The 27288-nt window shown below is 39.2% G+C and overlaps 1 protein-coding gene across 1 annotated transcript in view; it reads left to right on the top strand.

Moving 5' to 3' along the window:
• DOK6 (docking protein 6) overlaps positions 1–27288 on the top strand; it is a 245924-nt gene that overhangs the window by 64186 nt on the left and 154450 nt on the right. Inside the window, exon 2 of the mRNA XM_037035647.1 lies at positions 9324–9431. Within this exon, the coding sequence (XP_036891542.1) occupies positions 9324–9431 (108 nt within the window). The remainder of the gene's footprint in view (positions 1–9323; positions 9432–27288) is intronic.

A 27288-nucleotide genomic window follows, 5' to 3' on the forward strand; every position in this document is an offset into this window, starting at 1 on the left:
CCCCTTTGGGACGTGGCTCATCCATTTGCACAGCCTCTCGATACTGTAGAAGCTCCTGCCTTTGGTCATGCAGGAGCCACCTTAACAACAGGTATCGCTGCATTTGTGTTCAATTAACTCTCATTTTAGTGGAAAATGGCCCCCAAGTTACTGATTCTGGCAATTCAAATATGCCAAAGAGAAACTGTAAAGTGCTTTCTTTAAGTGAAAAGGTGAAAGTTCTTGGCTTAAGAAGGAAAGAAAAAATCATACACTGAGGTTACTAAGATCTATAATAAGAAGGAAACTTCTACGTATGAAACTGTGAAGGATGAAACAGAAATCCATGCTAGTTTTGGTCCTCTCTTGGACATCCTTCCACAGGTCAGTTGCAGCCTATGCTGGGTCCCCACACCCACGTCCCTCTCCTCTCTCCATCTCGTCACATCTGCACTGCACCACAGCACAGCATCCTGGGAAGGGCAAGTGCAGCTCCATCAGAGAGCAGGGACAGACCACATTCATGTGGCTTTAATTACAGTGTATTATCATAACTGTTCTATTTTATCAGTTATTTCTGTTCATCTCTTACTGTGCCTAATGTATAGACCAAATTTTATCAAAGGTCTATATGTCTAAAACAAAACATAGTATATGTAGGGTTTGGTACTGCCTGTGGTTTCAGGCATTCCAAACATATTCCCCAAGGATAAGGGAAGGACTACTATATATCAAAACATGAAATTGTATACCTTAAATATACATAATTTTTATTTGTCTGTTATACCTCAACAAAGCTATTATTTTTTTTTAAAAAGTGTTGGTGAGGAGATATGAGTCCCAAGTGGCCTTAGTTTTAACAACAAAAGGAAGTGGCAGGTGGCAAAGCTAGGTTGGGATGGTGTGGAAGTCTTTGTATACTAGGTCTTATAAGAAGAATCAGTGAAAGGTGACAGACCACATGGAATTGAGAAAACATTAGGGCGATTATTTTAACGGTGGTGCATAGAATCGTGTAAAGTACAAAGAAAGCAGAGATAAGAAGCCAAACTAGCAAACTATAACAATAATTTACCACTGTGCCAAACTTGAAGTTCCTTAACTTTTCTACCTGCCTGTCCCATTCTGTGAGCAGTGATAATTACACTGACCATGCCCCATCAAGTTTGGGTGTGGTTTAAACTATGCTAACATTTGTGTGAATTCCTTACAACAGTGGGGACCATGATAAGAACTGAAGATGCTAGTGCTTATCAGAAGTCCAGATTGTTTCTGGTGTCTGAGGGAAGCAATGCCCAAAATGTTGACCCAGAGAAAAAGACAGGTTAGACTATAAAATTAAAGTGCTATGAAAACAACAAATGTGAAGCACCTCTAATTATGTAGCTCTAAACAGAAAGTCAGTAATTTTAAAGAGCGAACAAAATTAAATTAGAGAAGATGATAGAAATAAAAATGTAAAGTGAATTTTTATAAAAACACTGTGTACTATTGGAAAGGAAATTAACTTTCTGAGTAAAAGCTCCTGCTTGAGATATTTCATTTCAAGGGAGCTTCATATACTTCATATACTTTCATTTAGAGCTGTTTCCCCCACTGGGATTTCGAAGTTCAGAGCTTCATGTCTTCCTCATGCCGGGAGGGGGATCTTCTGGTCGGAGACAGAGCATGGGTTCGTGCCGCAAGCACAAAGTGCCCATGCTCTCAGATGCCATTTAGTGTCAATATTGACATTTCCTTTGAGTCTTGATCTTTTAACAAAATCATTTATTGTGGCACAAGTTTTGCGTCCTTGAAAAAAACACAAAGCTTGTTGAAGGGGGCGTTTTTAAAAATAGTCTGTCTGGAGGTAAGAGTTTATTTATAACTAGAGAGTGCTTCATTGGGTTAATCACCAATGACCCCAGCACTGGCCTTAGGTTCCCGAGGTTTCAGAAAGAGGAAAGTGAGTTTCAAAACCTTTCTCTTTTCACTCCTTTCGGTCTCTCCTTGAGTTTTCAGACGTGACATGTTGCAACTGTACTGAAACCTTTAGTGTATCAGAATAAATGGGCAATTCTCCTTCACTGGCTGGTTTCCAAGTCTTGAGAACAAGGATTATCTTCCAGATATTCAGGATATATGTCTTTGAGATTTAGGGGAATCAAGAACATATAAGAAGGGGAAGGCTTGGGGGAAAGAAGAGAAGTGGATTTCCAGGAGAGGACTTGATGGGGGCGTTTCCAAGACTTGAGAGTTAGTTCATTGTCACTCTTCAAGGGCAAGCTTCAGAATTTGACATTTCTTTTATGAGCAATGGGCAATGGTGAAGCGTTGAAAGGTATATGGCTGTCCTTTGTTCATTTGTGATTCGGTAGAATGAGACACCGGACTGGAAGTGAGATTTGGGACATTAAATGCAACAATGGTTCCCTTGGATCAGAGGGAAACAAATGTGAAGGCCAGAGACCAGCTGGGAGGTTACTAGTGCAATTGCTTAAAGTGACAGTCTGTTACTTTCTAGGAGTGGGAAGAAAAGGGAAGAGATGGCATGCATGGGGGATTGAATATTTTTGCCCCTAAATGGGTATTTTTTGTGGAGTGGGATGAAAGGTTTCAAAGACTGTTGAGGGAAAAACAGGGGGGCAATGTAAGAAATTCGATTAATTCATCACAGATTAGAAAAAGAGTAAAATAAGTACATTAAAAAAGAGAATAAAACAAAAATGAGATGGCAAAAAGTTCTAGTAACCACATAAGTGTGAATAGATGAAGCATTTCCATTGGTAAACAAGTCATAAATGTACAGCCACGAAGGATATAATCAACACATTTGACTATATTGAAATTAAAAACGTTGCATGAAAAATTAAATTATAAAGAAGTGAAAATTTGAGCCCTGACCTGTGGTATGGGTAATGCTCTGTGGGTTGGGCATCATTCTACAAAGTGAAAAGGTTGCCAGTTCCATTCCCAGTCAAGGCACATACCTAGGTTCCAGGTTTGGTCCCTCATCCGGGGGTGTGCGCGAGGCATCCAGTCGGTGTTTCTCTCTTACATCAATGCTTCTCTCCCTCTCTTTCTCCTTCCCTTCCCCTCTCTTTCAAAATAAGTAAATAAAACCTTTTTAAAAAGAAGTGAAAAAGTCGAGCTACAGTGAAGAGGAAGGTATTTCCAACACATCCACCTGCTGATGGATTTAACATTAAAATATGTTTTTAAATTCCTACAAATCAACAAGCAAAAAGAGAAAAAAACTGTGACATATAGGAACATGGATAAAGCTCAATTATATAACTGGATGTGAAAAATTAGATTTTATAACATGTTATATGCGACATTTCAGACTATTAATATAACATGTAAAATGTAAAAACTGTAATAAATATAGTGGATATATTATAAAGTCCTTGATTAGAAGGATGCACACATTAGTGTTAAGATAATATGTGTTATGCAGTAGATATGCAAAAGAGAGTTTATTTATTAGTAAGTACTCTCCCTACAGCTCTGGAATTTCTTTTCAGTCACTACAAAACTTCACTTACAATCAACACTTTAGTAATTCTTTAAATCCATTTACCAATCTGGCAGCTGTTTATGGCCAATTGAAATAAAATCAGGAACTTCAGCTATAAACAAGGTTATTAACATAAAATGCACATCTTCTGAAACCATACTGTAAGTCCCCTGGGGTAAAGATGACATCTGAGTATGGATTATTAGATGCATTGAATAGTTCTATTTGGGTTTTAAAGATTGCATTTAAGACAATTCAAAAGGTATGCAGAAACAGAGTAAGGGACACATGTTTGCTGATTTGATATTTGAGACATATTGAACCTTGTAGTTTTAAAGAGGCAGCAAAAAGCACCATGTATTGAGTAGCAGGGATAAAAATCAACATCGGATGAGTGTGCAAATTTACATCAAGAAACTGAAGCAAGATAGTGTCTCACAAGGAGGTTTTATTTGATAGCAAGAAATTATTCTAAGACATAGCCTGGAAAGCACCCACTTACGAGAAGCCTGCAATCTAGAACTTTGTCAAGAGCAGTTTGGGTAATGCCAGTGTTCAAATGTCATATTGAATGCAATGTACGTAATTTAAACTCCTCACTTCTTGGGCTCTATGACAATGGCCTAGGTGACATCATTTACTTAGCTGTGTAGATGTGAAAACTTAGATATACCTTTAATTCATTTTTCTCCTTCATTCGTATTGAGATTATTGCAAAGTTCTAAATTTTTCTCATAATTCTTTTCATCGTGGGCTCATCTTCTCTCTGTCTACTGTCTTCGGTACTGTTTGAGTTGGTATATCTTGTCTGGTATAAATGCACTAATTACCTAATGATATTTCTTATTTTCATGGTCATTGCTAACCCTGCTATTGGTCTAACAGTCTTTAAATATTATTTGCATAATATCAATCCCTTAGTAAAACTAATTATTGATTCCCATCTTCTGCTGCATCAGCTGAAAAGTGTCTGGTTTTCAAAGTTCTCTACTATTTTTATTCTTATTCTCCATTTCTTTCCTAGATGTGCTTTTTCCCTCAATCCAAACCATTGGACTCAGTAGGTCACACTGGCATCCCCCTTTGGGGATTTGCCCACAGACTTTGGGATGGTTTAGGTAAAAGAAGAAAAAAATCACTGGCGACACCAAGATTTGAAACTGTGTGCCTAAATATACGGTCAGCAAATGAAGGGAATAAGAAAACCAGAAAGAGAAGGAAGCTAAAGGGAAAATATTTTGAGCTTCAATTTAGACATCTGACTCATTTACTAGTCAACATATCAGCTGAAAAGTTGTGATCCTGTTTCCTGTTCAGGAAACAGGTCTTAACCTGATTGAACCCTATCTGAACCAAGTCCATAAAATAAAAACAAAGTGTATATAAACAGTTTGCACTGATTATTGAGTTATACCTCTACAACCACCCGATGGAAATAAAGCACCATGAATTCAGACAACATATATTGGTATAGAGTCCAAGTATATTCTGGTTTTAGAGAAACTAAAACCCACGAGGCTTGGCTCCTGGGCTCCTGTCTGGACTACTTGTGCAGACAGGAGGGACTTTCTGTCTCCTCTGGTGCCAGGGAGGGGCTCTCTGAAAGCAGGAGGTGGAAGAGCCGTTCCAGTAAGCATCCTTTCAGGGCGGTGATCATTCCTAAAAATTGCCCACTCGGGGTCCTGCTCAGCAGGTCTGCTCTACAATCCGTTTCCATTCTCTTGATGATGACAATTTCCCACTCTCGCTGAAACCTCGCTCCTACTGTGAAGCGTTTCATTTCTGGCTGTGACTCTCAGCCCCGTGTGTGTTCTCTTCCTGCTTTTTATTGGCTGCCTGGCAGACAGGTCTAACAGAACGAGCGCAGTACGTTCAGGTGAAAAAAAAAAAAAACCACTTGGCCTCCTCAAAAATTGCCTCTGGTGCCAATTTTGGAATCATCGTTTGTCCTTTATGAATTTCAAAATAGTCTTTCTGGATAAAGAGAAAGCAAGATAATGGAATCAGAGAATGCTACACATTCGTGTTAGCCTTTCCAACTATACGAAATGAGCAAAATTGAGATAGACATATTGCTCTTTAAGCATTTTTCAGTGTTAATGGATAACAATGTTTATGTTTGGCATAAACCATGCTGAAGGAGGCAAACCTCGTAAGTTACAAAGTTGGTGAGAACTTTCTCATGAACGTGAACTTCAAATTATACTACAGTGAGAAGGGGAAGTTTTCAATTTTTGGGTCCTTTCACTTATATTTAAATAGGTGGGTGTTCATGCAGCAATAGAGGGACACGTATTCATGTATATTAAAGACTTTTTTTCAAAAAAAGTGCATTTTTAATAGTACATAAATAACTTGGGAGAAGACCAAGACCCAGGACTTTGGTAGGTGAATTTCTCGGAGAATAAGCCCGCAGTAACTATGCCTGGATGGGCTTTGTTCATTTTGTGATCGACTTGTTGCCTTGCTTTCTTCATATGATACACCATTATAAAGAAATAACTGAATTCTATACCTCAAGTCATCATTTATGTAGTACCTTGCTTTCAGAAGGAAACACGAATATAAACTACCCAAGATATGCTGCTTTGTTCGAAGGTCTTCAAACTCCCTAGAGACAACATTATTGTGACTCCCTTTAGTGCAATGGAATCTCCTATCATCAGAAATTCTGCCAAGTTCATACCCCAAACCCTGTTTGAAGTGCAGCATTCATGAGGTCAACTTCTTGTGGTGGAATGGGCCCTTGAAATCTGACGTTTGGTTACGGTAAAGCTTGTGAACGGGTCCTAGCTAAATAACATAATTACGGCTGTGAACTCAAGCCAAGGCATCTGCCCTCTCCTTCACAGAATGTTAAACGGACAAATACGATTCGTGTAAAATCACCTTGAAAAGGAGAAAGCCCCTTGAAAGGAAAGGAAAAGATTTCCAAGGAAAATCCCCTTGAAAGGGGATTGCTCTGAAGGAAAACGGAAAGGGACCCTTTAAGAGGGATTCTTTAATTACAGCCAGCTGGCTGGCTGGCTAATGCAGTGGAAAACAGAGGCCTGAGCAGCTGGGGATCCTGGGAATTTCTGGAGTCTTGGCAACAACATGAAATTTTCTAGAAGGAAAATCTGAACGGCACGCAGGAGCCTATTTGGTGAGACCACTGGCATGTTTAGGAGGTAACTCTGAGTGAGAAGGTGAAATTAGTGATTTCTCCAGGAGAGTGTGAAGCAGCATCGCGACAGTGACAGAGCAGGAGGCAGTGTCATCGGCAGGAGAAAGCGAGTCTGAGCCATGATCCCCTGCCAATCAGCAAGTGGTCCGCATCCTCAGATGCCCTTGAAGAGCAGTAACTGAAAAGCGTACCGTCTGCTCCCACGGCTGCCGACAAAGGACACGTCTTTATTCTGTCTCATGGGGGGGAAATAAAAATGAGGTAGCTCATTTCATGGATGCGGTTCTCCTTCATGTTCCCCGAGGGTTGGTGTCTTTCATTGATAAGCAAAATAAAACCTATTCCTTTCATTTAATTTTTTTCCTCCGAGGACTGATTTCCTGCGCTCCAGCAGGCATTTGGACTGCCCACCTCTGTAATTCGTCCAACATGCTCATATGCGGCATCAGCTCTAGGGCCCCCAGCAGAACATAGCCCACCCTTTTCGAAGACGAGCGGGAGCGAGGATCTGGGCTCCTGCTGAGTTGACGCCCCTGGCCCGGAGGTTGCTCTAGACCGCCGGCTCCCGCGGAATCTGACTTCACACTGACGCGCAGCGATACTTCCACATTGTCAGCACCAGGGCCAGCTTCAGTACTTCACTCCTATCAAAAAGCTAAACGTTTTTTAAAACGAGATCCTGACCCCCAAAAAGAAAAACCAAAACACACACACAATAAAACCTCTGCGTTCATTGGAGGATCCTGTCACGATTTTAAGTTTAAAAATTCAAGTATACAGCTGATCAATATATAACCATCCCACAGCCGAGATGAATTCACATAATTTTCCCCCATAAATTATTTGTGTTGATCACTTTATTGTGAGATAGTCATTAGACTTTTGAAACATCAAAATAACTTAATTAATCGAGATGGACAAAACTTGAAGAACGTTGTATAAAATAGTCTTCCAAAGCCCTGGCTGGTGTAGCTCAGTGGATTGAGTGCGGGCCTGCGAACCACAGGATCGCGGTTCGATTCCCAGTCAGGGCACATGCCTGGGTTACAGGCTAGTTCCCAGCAGGGGACTAATGAGAGGCAACCATACATTGATATTTCTCTCCCCTCCTTCCCTTCCCCTCTAAAGATAAATAAATAAAATCTTTTAAAAATACTCTTCCAAACTGTCAAGGTCATGAAAAGAAAAAAAAATGAAGAAACTGTCATGTCAAAGATCCTTAGTCTTATTCTTTGAGAAGTCTAAGGATTCAGGACAAGTAAACACAATTTGGTATCCTTGCCTGGATCCCGAAACAAAATAGGGCACCAGAGGAGAAAAGTGGTGATTTCTCAATGTAATCTGTCACCAAGTTACCAGTATTTTACCGGTGTTAATTCTTTTTTTAAAAAAGATTTTATTTATTTATCTTTAGAGGGGAAGGAAAGGAGAGAAGGAGAGAAATATCAATGTATGGTTGCCTCTTATGAGTCCCCTGTTGAGAACTGTCCTGCAACCCAGGCATGTGCCCTGACTGGGAATCGAACCACGATCATGTGGTTCGCAGGCCCGCACTCAATCCACTGAACTACACCAGTCAGGGCTTACCGGTGTTAATTCTTAGTTCTGAAAACTGTACCCTGATTGTATTGGATTTAACATTAGAGGAGATAAGTAAAGATTTACAGGAACTCTCTTCACTATTTTTGTGAATATTTTATAAAGCTAAAATTATTCCAAAATAAGAAGATAATACTTTAAGGGCCTCGGTGTGACAAACAGTCCATAATGCCAAGTCTGTAGTGACTGTTTTTTTCTATATAGGGTGCTTCTGTTAATGTAACAACAAGGAGATAAGAGACTGTGGAAAATACCAAATCTATTTTTCCTTAATATCTGTTATCAGGTTTTTTGTAGTAATATTGAGTGCCTATGCGGAAACACTCACACTTTGTGACTCATGTTTGACTCACTCTTTCACAGAAAATAACTAGACACGAAAGCTGAGGTGTTGCAATGAGGGAGCAGTGTTTGTGTCCTCCCGTGAGTGTCGGGAGGCTTCGTCGGACATCACAGTGGTCCCTGAGTCATGAGCGACAAAGTGCAAAGGCTGCTGGGAAAAGCATTCCAACATAGGGAAGAACAGAAACCCCATGACCAGGGTTGGGTCCCAATTCCATTCCAAGGGAGCCTCCCTACCTCAACTAAGGTGCAAAATCCATTCATAAATAACCAGGAGATACATACTGATCATCTAAATACATCCCACTTTGCAATGATATTTTTACCTGTCTTCCATCCCTCAAACTTCTGTGCTGATTCCTGCAACTGTCTTTCACTTCCACAATATTGCCACCACTGCAACCACCTCCATTACCTTCATCACCATCTCTGCCAGTAAAATAAAATCTCCCGTATGTCTTAGTCAGCTAGGATGGCTGTAACTGGGGCCATGCTGAGTCTTAAATATATTGGTATGAGCAGTGATTTTTCCAATATCTGCAAATATCCGTAATGGCCACAGATGTTCTGAACAAAGTTTGCTGCCAAGAGCATTTTATCTGTTTTCTTTGTACTGCCTGGTTAGTTTTTTAAGTGTGTTTATAAAAACTTATTCCCAGTGGATTAATTCAATAAATTCCTGATGCTACTAAACTCATGTAAAAAAGTAGTTAATACAATTTCTTTGTTTCCTTTCAGATTTTCAGACGATGCTGGTTGGTTTTCAAGAAGGCTTCTAGTAAAGGGCCCAGAAGGCTAGAAAAATTTCCAGATGAAAAGGCAGCATATTTTAGAAACTTCCATAAGGTAAGTCTCAATCTTTGGAATTGCTGGGGAATAGCTGGACCCTTGGCAACAACTTGTGGAGACATTTATTTTGATTAATGAAATCTGCAAAGGAAAAGTGTGTGGCCAGGATAAAATGTCTCTGTTCCAATAAAATGCAAAAGTTATTTTTCTCCTTTATTTTAATGATCTGCTGTAAATGCCAGAGGTACCTCTGCAAAATGAAAGACTCATTTTTATTGCTGCTTTGCAAAATGAGGTGATGCATAACTCAACCAGATCATTTTCCAGGGTGCTGAGTAAGCATTCTCTTGCTCTTCAGATTAATTGTGCATTTGTTACTCTGATTTAAACCATTGGCTATATTTAGGAGATACAACTTCTAAGGCTGGAGTCAATAGTACTGATGAACCTACTAATGGACGTGGCATTTGCTTGTTTATAGCCTTAACAAGACAGTTATCATTAACTATGTTGATATGTAAAGACTGATGTGGCAGAAGTTCTAGGAATGAAGTATCAATTTCTTGAGAATTAAATGTAAGAAGGAACACTGCCATGATGCTAAACATGTTGCCTAATCTTTGGTGAGAATATGAAAACTTATCCAGTTAAGTATTGGATAGTACTGTGGAGGATTCGTGATCAGAACTCAAAATTTGAAACAGTACTGTTTGTTGGCAGAATGTCTGATTATGCAGTAAAGATTCCTATTCCTAAACTTAACACTGGTTTGAACTTGCATAAGCTAGTTTAACCTCTATGTACCTACTTTCTCTCCTCTGACAGATGAAGATTACAATACTCCCTACCGAAGGAAGTTATAAGGACTAAATGGTACTATAGACATACCGAGATTAAAAATAACTAGGTATAGCGTTAAAGTTAGAGGTCAAAGGACACATTGTGGAACCTAAGGGGCCATCCTTGGGGATGAGATGTTGGGTATGAGTGAAAGGTAGGGCTTACGGGGACCCAGGAATGTGGGCTTTAGCAACGGGGATGTGGGTGGTGTGATTTATGGAGGTGGGCAGACTTGAAGAGCAGACATTGAGTGAAAATCACAAGCTTTCACCTGGTATATGTTGAATTTGAAATGTCTATTACATATTCAAACTAAAATGTCAAGTAGCTAATTAGGTAAACAAATGTGGGCCTGAATGGGGGAAATGTCATTGATAAAGAGTTATTCATTTCCCTATCATTGGCTTCCTGATAATACTTCATTCTGCAGCACTGGATAAAATGTCCCTGAGAGATAATGAAGAAAGAGGAAATAATTAACCCTTCCCAAGTGAGAGGGTTGGCCAAGGTGGAGGAGCCAGAATAGAAATCCAAGAAACGCAGGCAATGGGAAGGACTGCATTACAGTAAATCACAGGAAAGCAAGAGAAAAGTGTGTTTTAAAAAATTGAGCGAGTGGTCTTCTGTGTCTAGCTAGAGAGATGGAGAAAGTTGACCGAGAAGGGGCCACTGGATATACGACAAGGAGACCTCGGTGGCTTTGCCCAGGGCTACTTCAGTGAAATGCAAGGCCCAGTTTCACTTAGTGACATCCAAGAGACTGAGAAGGGAGGGAGGGGCATCTGCTCAAGCCATTTGTTTCAAGAAGTTTTGCTGTAAAATTGAGCCAGGACGGGGAGCAGCTATGATTTGAAACTGGCATGTGTCATCACACACGCGTGTGCCAACGCAGGGATCTGGGAGCCCAAAACGCGGTGCTTAGAGGTCCCCGTGTGGAGCGGTAGGGTTTGGTCTTCCCCAGAACCCGAGACCGTCCTAACAGAGAGGGAGGAACAGAGTGAGCGCAGCTCTGAGTAGGCTGGATGAGCACGGATGCTACGGAACACTGGAAACAGGTGCACACCTCAGGTGCCCGAGCGCTGTCCCTCCGGCCCGTGTAAATTCAGCAGCAGAAGATGGAGCGGAGCGCAGTGAGAATAGGAATCATTCATCTTTTAATAAATAGCAAAACCGATGCCGTCGCCTGCGACCTGAAGGGCCCTAAAGCGCTTGAGTAACTAGATTCGGTCTGTGTGACAGCTAAAATTTTCCTTCCTCGTGTGCTGACTGAACTTTTTATTATTACAGTGCACTCTTCGTGGCATTTGGGAGGCTGATGCCATTTCCTAGTGATTGAAATTTTCTTTCAGGAATTTATTTTTATTTTTCCTTCAGTGATTGTAAACTAACATGGTGAAGTCACACCAATTCTGATGTGACAATAATAATAAGTCTGAAGGGTTGTTTTCAAGAAAAGTATGTGAAGGGCCTCTCTTGTTTTGTCATATTTTAGCAAGTTTTGCCCAGTCCTTCCAGATGGACGCTTCATGACAGGCTTTGGGTAAACAATCAGAAGCTTTCCCTCTCTGTGAGTTCTGCGTGAAATGTCTCTTAGGCATTTGAACCAAAATATTTGTGTCAACATCACTGCTTTCCTCCTTCCTGCAATCTTAACTGGCCACACGACTCTGGTTTTTCCTTCTTTTTTCTTAGAATATACATCTAGTGTTATTCAGATGATCTTATATCATCTTCTATTATTCTATCATGCCACTCTTTGTCACTCAGTTGTGATCGGCTGTCTTATCGAAATTATATTACCAATAACCACCTCTCACTTTGTTCAAATTAAAGTAAAAACTTTCAGCGTAAATACTGGCTTTCCCTGGGTAAGATGAGAAACACACAGCTGCACCCTGCTTCTGTTTACCAGGAAACTTCCGTTAAACATAATTCAATATAAATAAATTAAAAAAAACACTATTTTAATAAAGTACTTATTTTTTGAGGCTACACTGTCTAGTAGCAAGATAGAAGGGGAAGTCGGGTCAGGTTCTCCTATCATTTGTACAAGAGGGACAAAAATGTCCCAACTCCCCAGGCCTGTCATAAGGAAAGAAATAAGATTCTACATAGTCAATAAATGCTAAGAGTTATCACTGCTTTAAGATTTTACCATTAAACAAAATTAGGTTTGCAAATAGCTCTCTGGAGTAAAATAGGGTGACAGGCAAAGTGGAAATATAAAAGCACAAGGAACAGTCGATTCTGCCTCCAGAGATTAGGACTTTCCAAAGGAGGTAAGGGTCAGGTGGTTTCTTAAGAATACTCTGTTTTGACAAGACAAAGTAATGGAGAAGAATGCATTATTAAAAGGGGAAGAAAGAGTGGGTTACAGATACTGAAAGGTTCCGTTGCATGGCAAGTTGAAGAAAATTTGAGTATAGTATTGACAAACTCTGGCAGGAGGGCTTGGGGGACAACGGAGAGAAACGCTCCAAAGAAGTAGGAGGAACATACGAAGCACCATTGATGCCTTACTCATGTGTTTGGTCTTTGTCATTTAAGCAATAGAGAAGTCGAGAAGGGTTTTAAATGGTGTTTCATATCTTCAAATATACATTTAAAAAATAATGTGTAACCTCAAATCAAATGAATAGCATAACAGAGAAGCTATATACAGAAAAATGTGTTAATTGAATATTATAATATGCCCACTTCTTTTAAATGGACAGCAAAGTCCTGAATGGATAAAGGTAAGGTGAGTGGAGAAGGGACGGATTTGGGTGTATTTTTCCAGGTATAGTGAAGTAGACCTACAAAGACTTAGTAACCGATTGCACACAGAGGGGATGAGACGGGAGTAAGACTGGTGGTGTCTTTTCAGGACTGCTGTCATAGGGATCATCTGATGTTCGTGGGGACCAAGACCACATGAGAGGGAGCACTGTTCAGTGGTAAAGAAAAGAAGTCACACTGTTATTTGTAAATTACGAGATATTTATGGTACATGCTCAGATAGATATTTCATTAAACAGAGTACAGCCAGACTGGAGTGAAACTGTCTGGGACAGCTGTTGACCAGAGTTCACGTTAAGGAGGGTGTGTATGGGCACCTCGCTGTGAAAGCCTCACGGTGTAAACTGGAACTGTTTTCTGTAAGAGACGGGCACTACTGTACCAACCTAATGGTGGCGTCCGGAATACGCCACAGGTATTTCCATTCCACATTTATTCAGAGTTATAAATAAAAAAATTGACTGTTGAATAAAAAGAAAAACAGCTAATTCAAGAAATCAAATATTAGGAAAAGTGCTATTTAAATGAGGAACTGTTAGTAGAATAAATGTTAAAATACAAAACAGTCAAATTTATGAAATTTATAGTAATCATCAAGAATCTTTAAATACACTCCAAAATGAAAATGTAATAATTCTAAAGAGATCATTGTTCCTTTTCCCAAAAAGCAAATCATGGAAAATATGGACACTCGCAGAGGGTTTAAAGCAGAGGGAGCCTTGGAGGTTGTGTGGCCTGCTTCTCCCTGGGATTGTCCCTCCCTGCGGGGGGCGGATGGAGGGGGTGATGCAGAGAATGTCATCCCAGGGGTCAGACGGCATGAAATTTGCTCAAGGCCTGGACAACCAGGCACCATCTCAAAAAAAAAGAGCAAGTGGAAATATCCTTGATATTTATATCCTGAAAAATCAAGAGCTGAACCACCACTTCTTATGGCCTTTTCCATTCAGAGAACTAGGAACCCTATTTTCCAGAAGTGAACAGTGGTGAAGCTGTAAACAGCTCACAGTTCCCTCTAACAGCCAGGTGAATAAAGGAAGATCTCTATGAAAAAGGCGGGCATATTTCAAATCTTTGTCTTCCCTGGTCAATTAGTGGTCAATCTAAATATTAGATTTCCTGAATAGAGGGGTAGAGGCAGGAGGCAAAGTTCTTCGTTTTCAAGAGAGCTTGAAGAAATAGTCTAGTATAACTTTTCCAAATTGTTCCATTTGTTAATGTTTAAATACTTCAAAGTTAGGATTCAGTGGTTATTTTGATATGCCCTAAAATATACTATCATGCTCAAAAGCAATAAATGAAAATAATCAATCAAATGAGTGAAGTGTTTTCAGTCTAAATAAGGGACTTTGGAAAAAGAAGCTAATGACACAGTTATTTCTTTTTCAACCTTAACTTTGTGCTATACTCTGTCTGGAATATGCATATCGTAAAGCTAATGAGTATTAATGGTCTCGTTTTGACATTTGATATGTTTACTGTGAGAGAGCTTACTGCATAAATCAATTCTTATATAAAACTGCTGTAAAATGGAATAGACTTTTTTTTTACTTCCTGATAGAAAAAAATTGAAATTCAAATCACTAGCTGCTGAAGGAAGTTATTAAAAATGTATTAAGTTGGAAAGTTTAGCTGTATATAATTGTCATAACAAATACTCAAAACAAATTTATCCACAGTGAAAACTGAACTAGAGCAATTTACATACAATCAGTTAATAAATTTTTCTTAATTTTCTCAGCAGGTGAAAAAGAGATAGTTTTTAGAAATTTTAATAAAATGAATGAGTGCTGTCAGTAGGGAGAGAAATATAAATAAGTCCCCTGGAAGGATGAATGGAGATGAAAACTACCAGCGAAAAATTTAAAAAGGTAAATTTTCCAGTGCAGAAAATGATGTGAGCCTGAAAAACTGATGCCTACATTGGGGCCAATCTTATTTCTAAATTCCTGTAACCCGGCACTGAAAACATCATCTCATTCCATCTTCTTTTCTCCTGTTTGGAGTTGTCAGTATTGATCTTTATGTAAAGCAAATGTCTGAGAAAGTTGGGGAAAAGATTAAGACATCCTTATGAAAAATAGCCACCTGCAAATATAGCACACCCTCAATGATAGAAGCAAAATCATGGGTAAGTATGGAACAGCACAGGTGTACAGTGTGTTAGGCTGAAGATTTTCATTTTTACTCCAGTGGCTCTGTGCTCGGATAAGTACACATTCGGTGTGACCGGAAGGGTGTTCAAAGGCCTGATGCCTCTTCAAATACCTGCTGCAAGTTCCCAGAGTGATAACCATTGACTCAGATTAAAGCATCTTATCCATCCATCCATCTATCCATCCATAATTTCTTATCTTGAAGAGGTCTCAGTTATTCGAATATAAGCTTCCATTAACACACTCATTTCCTGGAACAATCACACGTTAATCCATGATTGATTGTTTTGCGCCTATTATCTGATCCCACGCTAGTCACTCAGGGAAAACGGAGGAAATGGAATATGGAAAGTGGGTCTGTAGGAATTGAAGGAGGAAGGAAATGCCCAAGGCGCGGCGTAGGTCTGTGTAGGGTCTCGGGTGGAGGTGAGGGTGCCGTGAATGGGCAACGCCAAAGCCAGGAGAGAGTGGGAGTGAGCGGGAGCTAAGGTTTTCAGGGGGAGGGGATCTGCAAAGATGTGATCTCAAAATCAGAGGAGACTCCCAGAGGGAAACTTGATCTTGGTAATACTTGAATCAAGACTGATTAGAATTTTACAATGTCTAAGATACCTCAAGAAGAATCACTCTGTGCTGTTTAAGGTTGCTGCAGAACAGAGATCATTGAGCAATCAGGACTTTCATTTATAACCTACTGTTCCACAACAGGTACCTGTTCACTGAATAAGAAATCGGACTTAGAAAATGTCTGGACGATTGGTCTGGGCTTGACTTGGAGGATATAGGTGTCTGATTTATGTGGGCAAAATAATTCTTTATTCGCCTTTCTAAAACTATCCATTTGTGTGTGTGTGAGGCAATCACCCACAGTGGCCCTACATCGGAAGGAAATGTGGTACGACTTCAACATTATCTTCCTCTCGTTTTCCGATTGTAAATTGCAAATAATGTCTTAGCTCACAAAGTAAGATGATAATTTCATGTTAGATAGTAGGGAAAACAGAAAACAACTATGGTTGTATGAGTCACTACTGCTGCCTATTTTGCATATTTGAAACCAAGGAAATAATTAATACTGACTTTAGAAACATTTGAGACCAATTTGCATAATAAAGTAACTTGTAATATCAAACAAGTCATTTTACATGGCAAATCAAATAGTAATTTGGGAAGGAATATTTAACTGCCCAATTCTGTTATGACATTATTTCCATTATTTCTGAACCTTTTTTACTTTTATTTAAAGGATTGATACCCAATGCTCTTAACTGTTATCTCAGAATACCGTCAGTGCATTTTTGGTTTTTAAAAACCTCTTTTTTTCCCCCATTAACAAACTCCGGCTAATTGTACAATCTCTAACAGATGGGATAGGAGAAACGCTTATTGTATAATTGTCTTTCTGACATGAATGGAAAGTTATATATTATACTTCAAGTATTGAATGCATGCTTATTTACAACACACAACTTGAAAATTATTTCAGTTAGAATTCATTCGTGAATTAATACTTTTGCTTCACTATAAATATCATTTAGCAAACTTTATAAAAAACAATGCTGTTATATTTAGTTTGAATGTATATAATTTAAATTTGTAATGCTTTTTTGTATCTAGTATTTCTATAAAAACAGTTAAAATTTTAATTAACTATTAGCAAGCCAAGGTTACAAATCAACAGCAGCTACTTACACTGGTTGAACAGAGAATAGGTTTTTAACTTAGGGAATGATGCATTTTGACATTCAATGAAATTACTTCTCTTGATGATAACTGTTACACTTGTTCTACTAAGAACTAGTTCAGATCTAATTTGACTTCCTAAAGAGATGCTTAAAACCTGCTATATAGTAATAACCAGGGAAGTAAGGTGTGTTTTTTCCCCCATTTATTAGGAAACAAAAAGAGGAGAGAGACTTAAAGTGTTTGCATCAAAATGCAACAATATTTGTTGAGTTCTCTTTTTCTAGATCTTTGAATCTAGTTCATCATACTTACATATTCAGCGTACTATAAAATTCAATTTTAGCCTAATTTTCAATAGCCTATATTTCCTTTTTAATTATTTAATGCTTTCCTAAAATATTTGCCTTGGCATAGAGAAATCTGTCTTCCCAAGCTAAGGGCTGCTATATTCTCCTAGCCTTAGAACTGAGCCAACAGTCAATTTTCCTACCTTTTATTCCACTTCCATCTTGCAGGTAAAGTAATGCGATCAGAACCACCATTACCCCCAAAGATTGGATCTTTTATGCAGTTTGGTCACTGACAGTAATTGGAGTACTTCTACCATTTTCTATTGTTAAACAACAAATAACCACAAACTTAGAGGCTCAAAAACACTGCTTTCTGAGCCTGCAGTTCTGTAGGGCAAATGCCCCAGCTCATCTGTCCTCTGCTGAGAGTTTCCCAAGCCTGGCGTCAAGGTGTCTGTCAGACCAAGTTGTCATCAGTGGCTCTGGAGAAAACCCTGCTCTAAGCGCCATCTGTGGCTGGCTCACTCAGACCCCCTAGGTTCCTGCTGGCTGTCAAGAAGTGTTGCTCTCCATCCTTGGCATGTTTGGTTGCCTCCCTCTCTGCGACAACGATGAAGCACACCAAATCCTTCCCTAGTTTTGCGTCTCTGACTTTCCCTTGGATGACCAGCTGGAAAAAATGCTGCGCTTTTAAGAAGCTCTTGTGGCCACGTCAGGTGTACCTAGAGGATCTCTGTGTTGGGATCTGACTCCGGCGGCGGCGTGCTATTTATGGTTTTGTTTTATCTCTCATTTGGAAAGGAAATTTTTAGGCTGGCGAAAGTGAGAGAGCTACTTTTCCATCATTATAGTAATCAAAACAGTATGAAAATAGCCTAGAAACAGAAACATTTACCAGTGGATCCGAACAAAGAGCCCAGAAATAAACCCTAGCATGCATGGTCAGCTAGTGTTCATCTAGTCTCAAAAATGCAAGGGAGAAAAAACTGTCTCTACAATAAACGTTGTTGGAAAAACTGAATCTGCACGTGCAAAACAAGCATGAAATCAAACCCTTCCCTTACAACACACAGCGGAAACAATTCCAGAAGAATTAAAGGCTGAACTGTAAGCCAGAAACCATAAAACTCCTGGAAGAAAACAGAGAAAAAGCTCCTGGACCTTGGTGTGGACAACGATTGCTTCGGCTGGGACACCAGAAGTTGAGGCGACAAAAGCAAAAATAAGTGGGGCTAAAGTCATTATATTATCATTATGCATGCACCCAAATAAGTAAATAAATGAGGAACAAATATATACACCAATTGTATTACACTTTACTTCAGAATGCCATTGATGAATCAACAAAATTATTAATTTTGTGAAATCCAAATCCTTAAGTACACTTTTTTCATTTTATGTTCCTTTATTTTCATTGTTTTTATTATTTAATTCTTATTCAAGTACAGTTTTTTGTTTTATATTCCCTGCCCTGCTCCCCCCAGTGCTCCCCACCTCCCTCCCATTTCCGCCCCCCACCCTTAGTTATTGTCCATGTGTCCTTTATACTTATTCATGTGAGTCCCTCCCCTTTTCCCCTATGATTCTCTCCCCTCTCCTCTCTGGACCCTGTCAGCCTGTTCCATATTTGAGTGTCATTGGTCATATTTTGCTTGCTTGTTTGTTTTATTGTTTAGATTCCTGTTAAAGGTGAGATCATATGGTATTTGTCTTTCACCGCCTGGCTTATTTTGCTCAACATAATGTTCTCCAGTTCCATCCATGATGTTGCAAAAGGTAGGAGCTCCTTCTTCCTTTCTGCAGCATAGAATTCCATTGTGTAAATGTACCATAGCTTTTTGATCCAGTCATTTACCGATGGGCATTTAGGTTGCTTCTAACTCTTGGCTATCGTTAATTGTGCTGCTATGGACATCGGGGTGCATAGGTTCTTTTGGATTGGTGTTTCAGGGTTCTTAGGATATACTCCTAATCGTGGAATTGCTGGGTCAAAAGGCACGTTCATTTTTAGTTTTCTTAGAAAGTTCCATACTGTTTTCCATAGTGGTTGCACCAGTCTGCAATCCCACCAACAGTGAACTAGAGTCCCCTTTTCCCCACAACCTCTCCAGCACTTGTTGTTTGTTTCTTTGTTTATCATAGCCATTCTCACTGGTGTAAAGTGGTATCTCATTGTGGTTTTAATTTGCATCTCTCTGATAGCTAGCGATATTGAGCATCTTTTCATGTGTCTCTGGATCCTCTGTATGTCCTCCTTGGAGAAATGTCTGTTCAAGTCCTTTGCCCATTTTTTTAATTGGGTTGCTCATCTTCTTTGAGTGGAGTCGAGTGAGTTCTTTGTATATTTTGGAGATTAAACCTTTGTCTGAAGTATTATTGGCAAATATGTTTTCCCAAATAGTTCCCTCTCTTTTAATCTTGATACTGTTTTCCTTAGCCATGCAGAAGCTTAAGTACACTTTTTAATTTTCTGCTTGAAAAAACATGGTAGGAGCACACGAAACTCTCTAGCACACGTGCTATGCAGTGTTAGCTCCGGGAGGAACACGGCGCGGCTTTTGAAGTTCCGTGCAAAATAGCGAATCTGTTCTCCGAAGAACATCTGTTTCAATAAGAGGGTGTTTGACAAAGTACAGTCATTCGGACTTAGGTACTTGTCAGACATCATCTTGAAAATGAACTAAATGAGGGAAAAAAATGACAGTATTTGTTAACGATGCTAAAGTGTAAGTTTTCAAGTGAAAATTAAAATATGGGAATCTCATATCTGCATTCTCAACTTTGACAGCTTCTCAAAACCTATGGATTTTTCTGTGGAAATCAAGGGTCATATTAATGTATATTTTATATCAGTAAGGAAACAGGTCAACATTTGTAAGAGCTTCATAATCTAGTGATCCAGAATTACTCTAGCAATCAGTCAAAGTTGAAAATAGACCGTCGGATTTTTAACGCAACAGAGTGTAAAAATGTGGATTGCATGATGTTGGACTCTCCATGGCAACGACCTTTAAGAAAACATTTGCCGATTTTGGAGACAGAATCAAAGAATACTCACAGTTAACTGAAAATGCTCTTAAATTATTCTTGCCTTTTACAACTTCATGTCCATATGAGGCTTTATTTTCTGTGTATACTTAAAACTATACATTGTAACAAATTGAATTCGGAAGATGTGAGTATCAAGCAGTCTTCTCTCAAATAAGACATTAAGAGTTTTGCAAAAACATAAGAATATTTGCCACCCTTCACCTATTTGGGATTTTTATTTTAAAATGTTTTGTGTGGTATCATAAATGACTTTGTTAAATTTTTAAACATATAACTAAATAAATACAGAACAATGTATAAGTTCAAACATTTCTCATGACCATTAACATATATAATCCACATCAACAAAGGGGAACAGGACAGTAAGATTTGGGAGTCGTCCATGTGTACGTTTTCCTTATGCTGTAGAGTCCGGGAAGGTGTCCATGCGCTGGTTGCGGAGACACGGGCGTACCTCATTTTGCTCCACTTTATTGTGCTTTGCACACAATGTGATTTTTTGCAAGTTGAAGGCTGTGGGAACAAACTGCGTCCAGTGACTCGCTGGCACCACTTTCCCAACGGCATTCATTCAATTCATGTCTCTGTGTCACCTTTTGATTATTGTCAAGATATTTTAAAGTTCTTCATCATTATTATATTTGTTCTGGTGATCTGTGATCAGTGATCTTTGGTGTTGCTATTGTTATTTTTTTGGAGGGGGGCACCACAAACTGTGACAATGTACACGGTAACGTAATCCATAAATATTCTGTGTGTTTTGACTGCTCCACTGACTGGCCATTCCCCCATCCCCCTCCTTCTTCTTGGGCTGCCCTGTTCCCTGAGGAACAACAAGATTGAAATTAAGCCAGTTAATAACTCTACAATGGCTTTTAAGTGTTCAAGTGCAAGGAAGAGTCACTTGTCTCTCATTTAATCAAAAGGTAGAAATGATTAAGCTCAGTGAGCAAGGCATGTTGAAAGCCAAGAGAGCCCTCTAAAGCTCTTGAGCCAAACAGTGAGCTGAGTTGTGGATGCCAAGGAAAAGTTCTTAAAGGAAATTAAAAGTGCTATTCCAGTGAACACATGAATTATAAGAAAGCAAAACAGCTTTCTATCTGATGTGGAGAAAATTTTAGTCATCTGGCTATAAGCTCAAAGCGGCTACAACATTCTCTTAAGCCAAAGGCTCATCCAGAGCAAGGCCCTAAGTCTCCTCAATTCTGTGAAGGCAGAGAGTGGTGGAGACAGAGAGGGACAGAGGAGAAATCTGAAGCTAGCAGAGGCTGGTTCCCAAAGTTTAAGGACAGAAGCAGTCTCTGTAACCTGCAGGGTGGGGTGGGGCAGCAAGTGCTGAGCTGAAAGCTGCAGCAAGTCATCCAGTAATCAAACTGTATTAATTAATGAAGGCAGCTCCCCTAAACAACAGATTTTCAGTGTGGATGAAGCAGCCCTATATTGGAAGAAGGTACTTTCATGGCTAGAGAGGAGAAGGCAATGCCTGGCTTCAAAGCTTCAAAGGACAGGCTGACTCTCTTGTTAGGGGCTAATGCAGCCGGTGACTTTAAGTGGAAGCCAATGCTCACTTACCATTCTGAAAATCCTAGAGCCCCTAAGAATTATGCTAAATCTAATCTGTGCTCTATAAATTGAATAACTAAGTCTGCATGACAGCACATCTGTTTACAAAATGGTTTACTGAGTCATTTAAGCCCACTATTGAGGCCTCCCACTCAGGAAAAGAAAAAAGATTCCTTTCAAAATATCACGGCTCATCGACAGTGCACCCAGTCACCCAAGAGCTCTGAAGGAGTCGCACAGTAAGATGAAGGCTGTTTTTACATCTGACAACACAACACCCACTCTGCACCCCAAGTGGTTTTGACTTTCAAGTTTTATTTAAGAATTACATGTTGTTAGGCCTTAACCACTATAGATGGTGATTCCTCTGATGGGTTGGGGCAAAGTAAATTGAAAACCCTTTGGAAAGTATTCACCATCCTAGGTGCCATGAGAGACATTCACAGAAGTCAACATCAACAGCGTTTGGAAGAAGTAGATGCCAACCCTCAAGGATGACTGGGGGAGGTTCCAGACTTCAGTGGAGGAAGTAGTGGCAGATTCGATAGAAAGAGCAAGAGAACTAGCATCAGAAGTGGAGACTGGAGGTGTGACAGAATCACTGCCACTTAATGCTAAAGCTAATGATGAGGAATTGCTCCTAGTGAGTGAAGAAAGAAAGTGGTTTCTTCAGATGGCCTCTACTCCTTGTGAAGATGGTTGCAATGACAACAAAGCACTTGGATTATTACATAAGGTTAGCCAATAAAACAAAAAGGAGGGTTTGAGAGGATTAATTCCAATTTTGAAAGAAGTTCTGTTGTGGGTGAGTAAAGTCAACTGGTGCAGTAAACATCCCTTTCTTCAGTTTAAGAAATTGCTGCGGCCGCCCCAGTCCCTAGCAACCCCCACCCTGATCAGTCAGCTGCCCAGTAACATGAAGGCAGGACCCTCCTCCTGCGAGAGGAGTGTGACTCATGGAAGGCTCACGTGATAGCATTTTTAACAATGAAGTATTTGAATTAAAGTGTGTGCACTGTTTTTAAGACATAATATTGCACACATAATAGACTACAGTGTAGCATAGACAGAAGTTCTATGTTCACTGGGAAAACAGGAAATTTGTGTGACTCACTTTATGGAGATAGCTGCTTTATTCTGGACAGCTGCTGTATTTAGACCTGGAACGGAACCTGCAGCATTGCCAGGGTATGCCTGTTCAGGTCTACTCCCTCATTGCTTCATAGCTCGTTTGAAGTCTATAATAGGGCTTATCACTGTTATTTGTGAATTTGGAGAAAAGGGTTATATTTTTCATCTTTGAACAGTTTGACTTTAACACCATGAATTCTTTAGGGGTTGCTCCTTGAAAAAATTTAAATCACATCAGTTAACAAACTCATCATCTAGGCATGTTTATATATTGGTTTTAATTATATCACTCATTAGACCTTGGTATTTAAAATTGTCGACTATGGTATTTCTTGACTTAGAACTAAACAACCTGAATCATTTTGTACTTATTTTTCCTTTACTTAAATTCTGTTAATTTTATATTTATTTAAACTAATTATTTTAATGTCTTTATTAAACTTTAATTGATACTTAACAATGCACCTTGTCACCCAAAGTGACCATGTAAAAAATTAATATTTCAAAGTATAGATTCAATTATTAAGTAACCCAATAATTGATTGATCTAGTATTGAAATGCTATAGGATTTCCACAATCTTAATAAATGTCAGTAATGATTTTTATGTTATATTGACTGGATTTAGACTAATAACATTTTATTTTAAAACAAATAAAAACATCCTTTTTTTAAGTTGTCTTCATCTATGAAAATGCAGTTTCCTTCCAGATGGTAAATCCATAGTGTCCTGAGAGTTAAGAGTGAGGATAGGAGATTAAAATATATTAGACTTGACCTCAATTGTTATGATTCAAAATATTTTTTTAAATGTACATTGAATTGGAGAAGAATAGTACAAAGATACACAGACTCCTTAGGAAAGCTCCTGGTCTGAGTTTAAAATGGTTTATAATCTGAGGTAACACTTGAACTTCCTAACAAGGACAAGTGAGAGGAGGGAGTTTATACTCCTGATGAGAGCCTTGCCCTCCTGACATCTCTTTAATGTCTCGGGGCACAACCAGGTGCACAGCATCACACTAATGATCAGCAACAAAAAGCTTTGCACTGCCCTGGAAACCAGTGTCACAGAGTCTGCCCGGAGAGCTTGTCTGCATTTCTAAATGCCATTTTGCAGAAGGGCAAACCCCTTGTTTGAACTCTGTTGTCTGTCAGATCACCCAAGGCAGGAAACTTTTGAAAAGTTAGAAAAAGCTGGCTGCGTTTTTGTAGGCTATTCATTAGTTTGTTTTCTTGGGTTTTGCTATGAGAAGACAAACGGAGGTAATCCATGATATCTGTCCTCATATTTTTTAGTATTTATAAATAAAGATACTTGAAAAAGCCCTTGAGCAGAATAAATGTTTTATATTCTTTCGTATAACGAGATTACATATAATTATCTTCTATAGCAGCTTATCAATTTATGCTCCTCACACACGAATTGCATGAACTCTTGAGCAACACAAATCTTCACTGCTTTTAGACTCTACTTAATTTGGTAAGATGTTCTGTTTAGTTAAAATGAATGATTCTTGAAAACATCATCTCTTTTTCAAATATAACTTCAATTTACTATGTTAGCATAAAATTTGGCTTAATGTCACTTAAGTCAATTATCAAATCATTTAAATATTCAAGAGTTTAACTACATTTGAGAACATACTTTAATGTACTTTAAATATAGTATGTGAATCATTGTTCCAAAAAGCTTTCTCATCTTTCTCTCTAGGGTATTAATCCTTTGGTATTGGTATCTAAATTTTCTTTCCTGGAAGAGAAGCTGAGTATTTTCAGATAAATAGGTGATAGATAGATAGATAGATAGATAAGTACATAGATAGATAGATAGGAAATATATGTAGTACATGCCTGAAAATATATGTAAGATTTGCATGAGTAGACATGTGTATACATGTTTTTGCATATACATACATGTATATAAAAATCACTCCTCTTGCTCATCTTAATTTTGCATGTTAATCTAATGAGATAATTAAAAGTAGAGAGAAAAACAAATGCGAGCGAAGCATACATTAAAATGAACTCTCCAGTGGTGTGAGAGAGCTGTAAATCCATTGGCACAGAAGACAAAGGGCTGCCCCTGAAAGCCTACACAGCAACCCCGAGTAATGAGCTCGTCTTTTATCAGGCTAGAAGTCTTGGTCATTACAGATTTTAGAAGGGAATGTGACAAACAACATCAAGCTCTTTAAAAAGTAGCCAAATAGTTATATTTTATAGATACTATTTTATATGACCCAGGGGACATTGTTTAGTCACGTATTGTTTCAAGTCTTTCAATGCTACCATGTCCTAATCTACATTGGAGGTAGCATCTTCAATTTGGGGCAGGCAAACGTTTTTTTTAAGTTTTCATTTATGTATTTTCAGAGAGAAGGGAGGAGAGGAAGAATGAATGGGAGATAAAAGAAACATCAATGTGAAAGAGAAATACTGACTGCTTGCCTGTCATGAGCCCCCAGTCAGGGACAGAATTCACACCCCCGGCGTGTTCCCTGACTGTGAATTGAACAGGTGACTTCCAGCTTTGCAGGATGACTCGCAACCAACTGAGCCATGCTGGTCAGGGCGGGAGGACCAAAACTTCTTAAAATATAAAATACATCTGTAATTTTTTAGCCATTTTGAACACTAGTTAGTGGTGGATAGTGCTTTTAGGATGGCTTGGTGAATCATGAAGGCAACTAAGTCTTTTCCCTTCAACAAGACCCTTCGTTGGCAGTCAAAGCCTGTGTCGCACAGGGAAAGCACCCGGAGTGATCAGGCGAGTCAAACTGGCACCCTTGTCAAAGACGAAGGAAATGCCCCACTCCTGCCCCCTCTCGCCACTGTCTCCCGCTGAGACCAGGGAACACTGAGGGGCTCTCGTCAGCTCACAGTCCAGAGGGCCAGACCCACTGAACACTGACCCTCCCCCACCCCCACACACCTGACCACCTCACTACCAAAGGTCAATTTACAGCAAATTGTTTTTACCCAGGACATCACCTCTGACTGTCAATACGAAATTACAAGACATACCAAAAGACAACACAATTTGAAGAGACAGAACAAGCCCCAGAACAAGACATGGCAGAATGTTGGCATTTCCAGGCCAGGAATTACATTCCCAGGCCAGGAATTTAAAGCAACTGTGATTAACATGCTAGGGGCTCTGATGGATCCAGTAGACAGTGTGTAAGAGCAGATGGGCAATTCAGGGAGACAGATGGAAATCCCAAGAAAAAATATAAAAAAAACACTGCCTCAAAAATGAAGAATGCCTTTGATAGACTTATAAGTACACTGGACATGGCTGGAGAAAGAATCTATGAGCTTAAGGAGATCCCAGTAGGAATCACCAAAACTAAAAAACAAAGAGAACAAAGACAAAAGCAAACAGTACATCCGAGGACCATGGGACAACTATAGAAGGTGTGATGCATGCCTAGTGGGAACTCCAGGAAGAGGAGAGAAAAAGTAACAGAAGAAATGTTTGAAACAATAATGACTTACAGTTTCTTCAAGATTAATATCAGACATAAAATTATAGATTCAGGAAACCCAGTGAACATTAAACAGAAAAATAAATGACAAAAAATAACTATACCTAGGCATATCATTTTATAACTATAGAAAAATCAAAGATAAAGAAAAATCGTGAAATGAGCTGGAGAGTGGACACCTTATCTATAGAGGAACAAAGAGCAGAATTATATCCATTGTCCCCTCAGAAATCCTGCAAGCAAGAAGACAGTTGAAGGAACTATTTAACATCAGGAGAGAAAAATCCCTCCGACCTAGAATTCTGTACCCTGCAAAATTATCCTTCCACAGGGAAGCAAATTTAAGGCTCTATCAGATAAATAAAATTGAGACAATTTGTTGCCAGTAGACTTAACTTGCAAGAAATATTGAAAGAACTTTTTTTTTTAGAAAGAAGGAAAATCATGTAGGTTAAGCAGCCAGACCTATACAAACAAGAAAAAGCATCAAAAGAAGGTGTAAGTGAAGGCAAAGACAGACACCATTTTTCTCAGATACAGATCCAAAGCTTATGTTGAACGACACTAAACTTGTAGAGTCATTTCGTCTGCCGATCGACATGTGTCTGTTGCATCCTGACTCTAGTCGTACCAGCAACTTGCATGGTGGGTGGGAGAGAGGCAAGAAATTAAATCCAGTCAAAATTCAACAAAACTTTATTGGGAATCTTCTGTGCAACACAAATGCTATTGTTTGCAGGAGATACACTTTTAAAAAAATGTTTTATTTATTTATCTTTAGAGAGGAAGGGAAGGAGAGAAGGAGAGAAACAACAATGTATGGTTGCCTCTCCCGCGTCCCCTGCTGGGAACTGGCCTGCAACCCAGGCATGTGCCCTGACTGGGAATCGAACCGCAATTATGTGGTTCACAGGCCCCCGCTCAATCCA

Source organism: Sturnira hondurensis, unplaced genomic scaffold (assembly GCF_014824575.4).
Source record: "Sturnira hondurensis isolate 20B ecotype Veracruz unplaced genomic scaffold, ASM1482457v3 Scaffold0001872, whole genome shotgun sequence".
Classification (NCBI taxonomy): Eukaryota; Metazoa; Chordata; class Mammalia; order Chiroptera; family Phyllostomidae; genus Sturnira; species Sturnira hondurensis.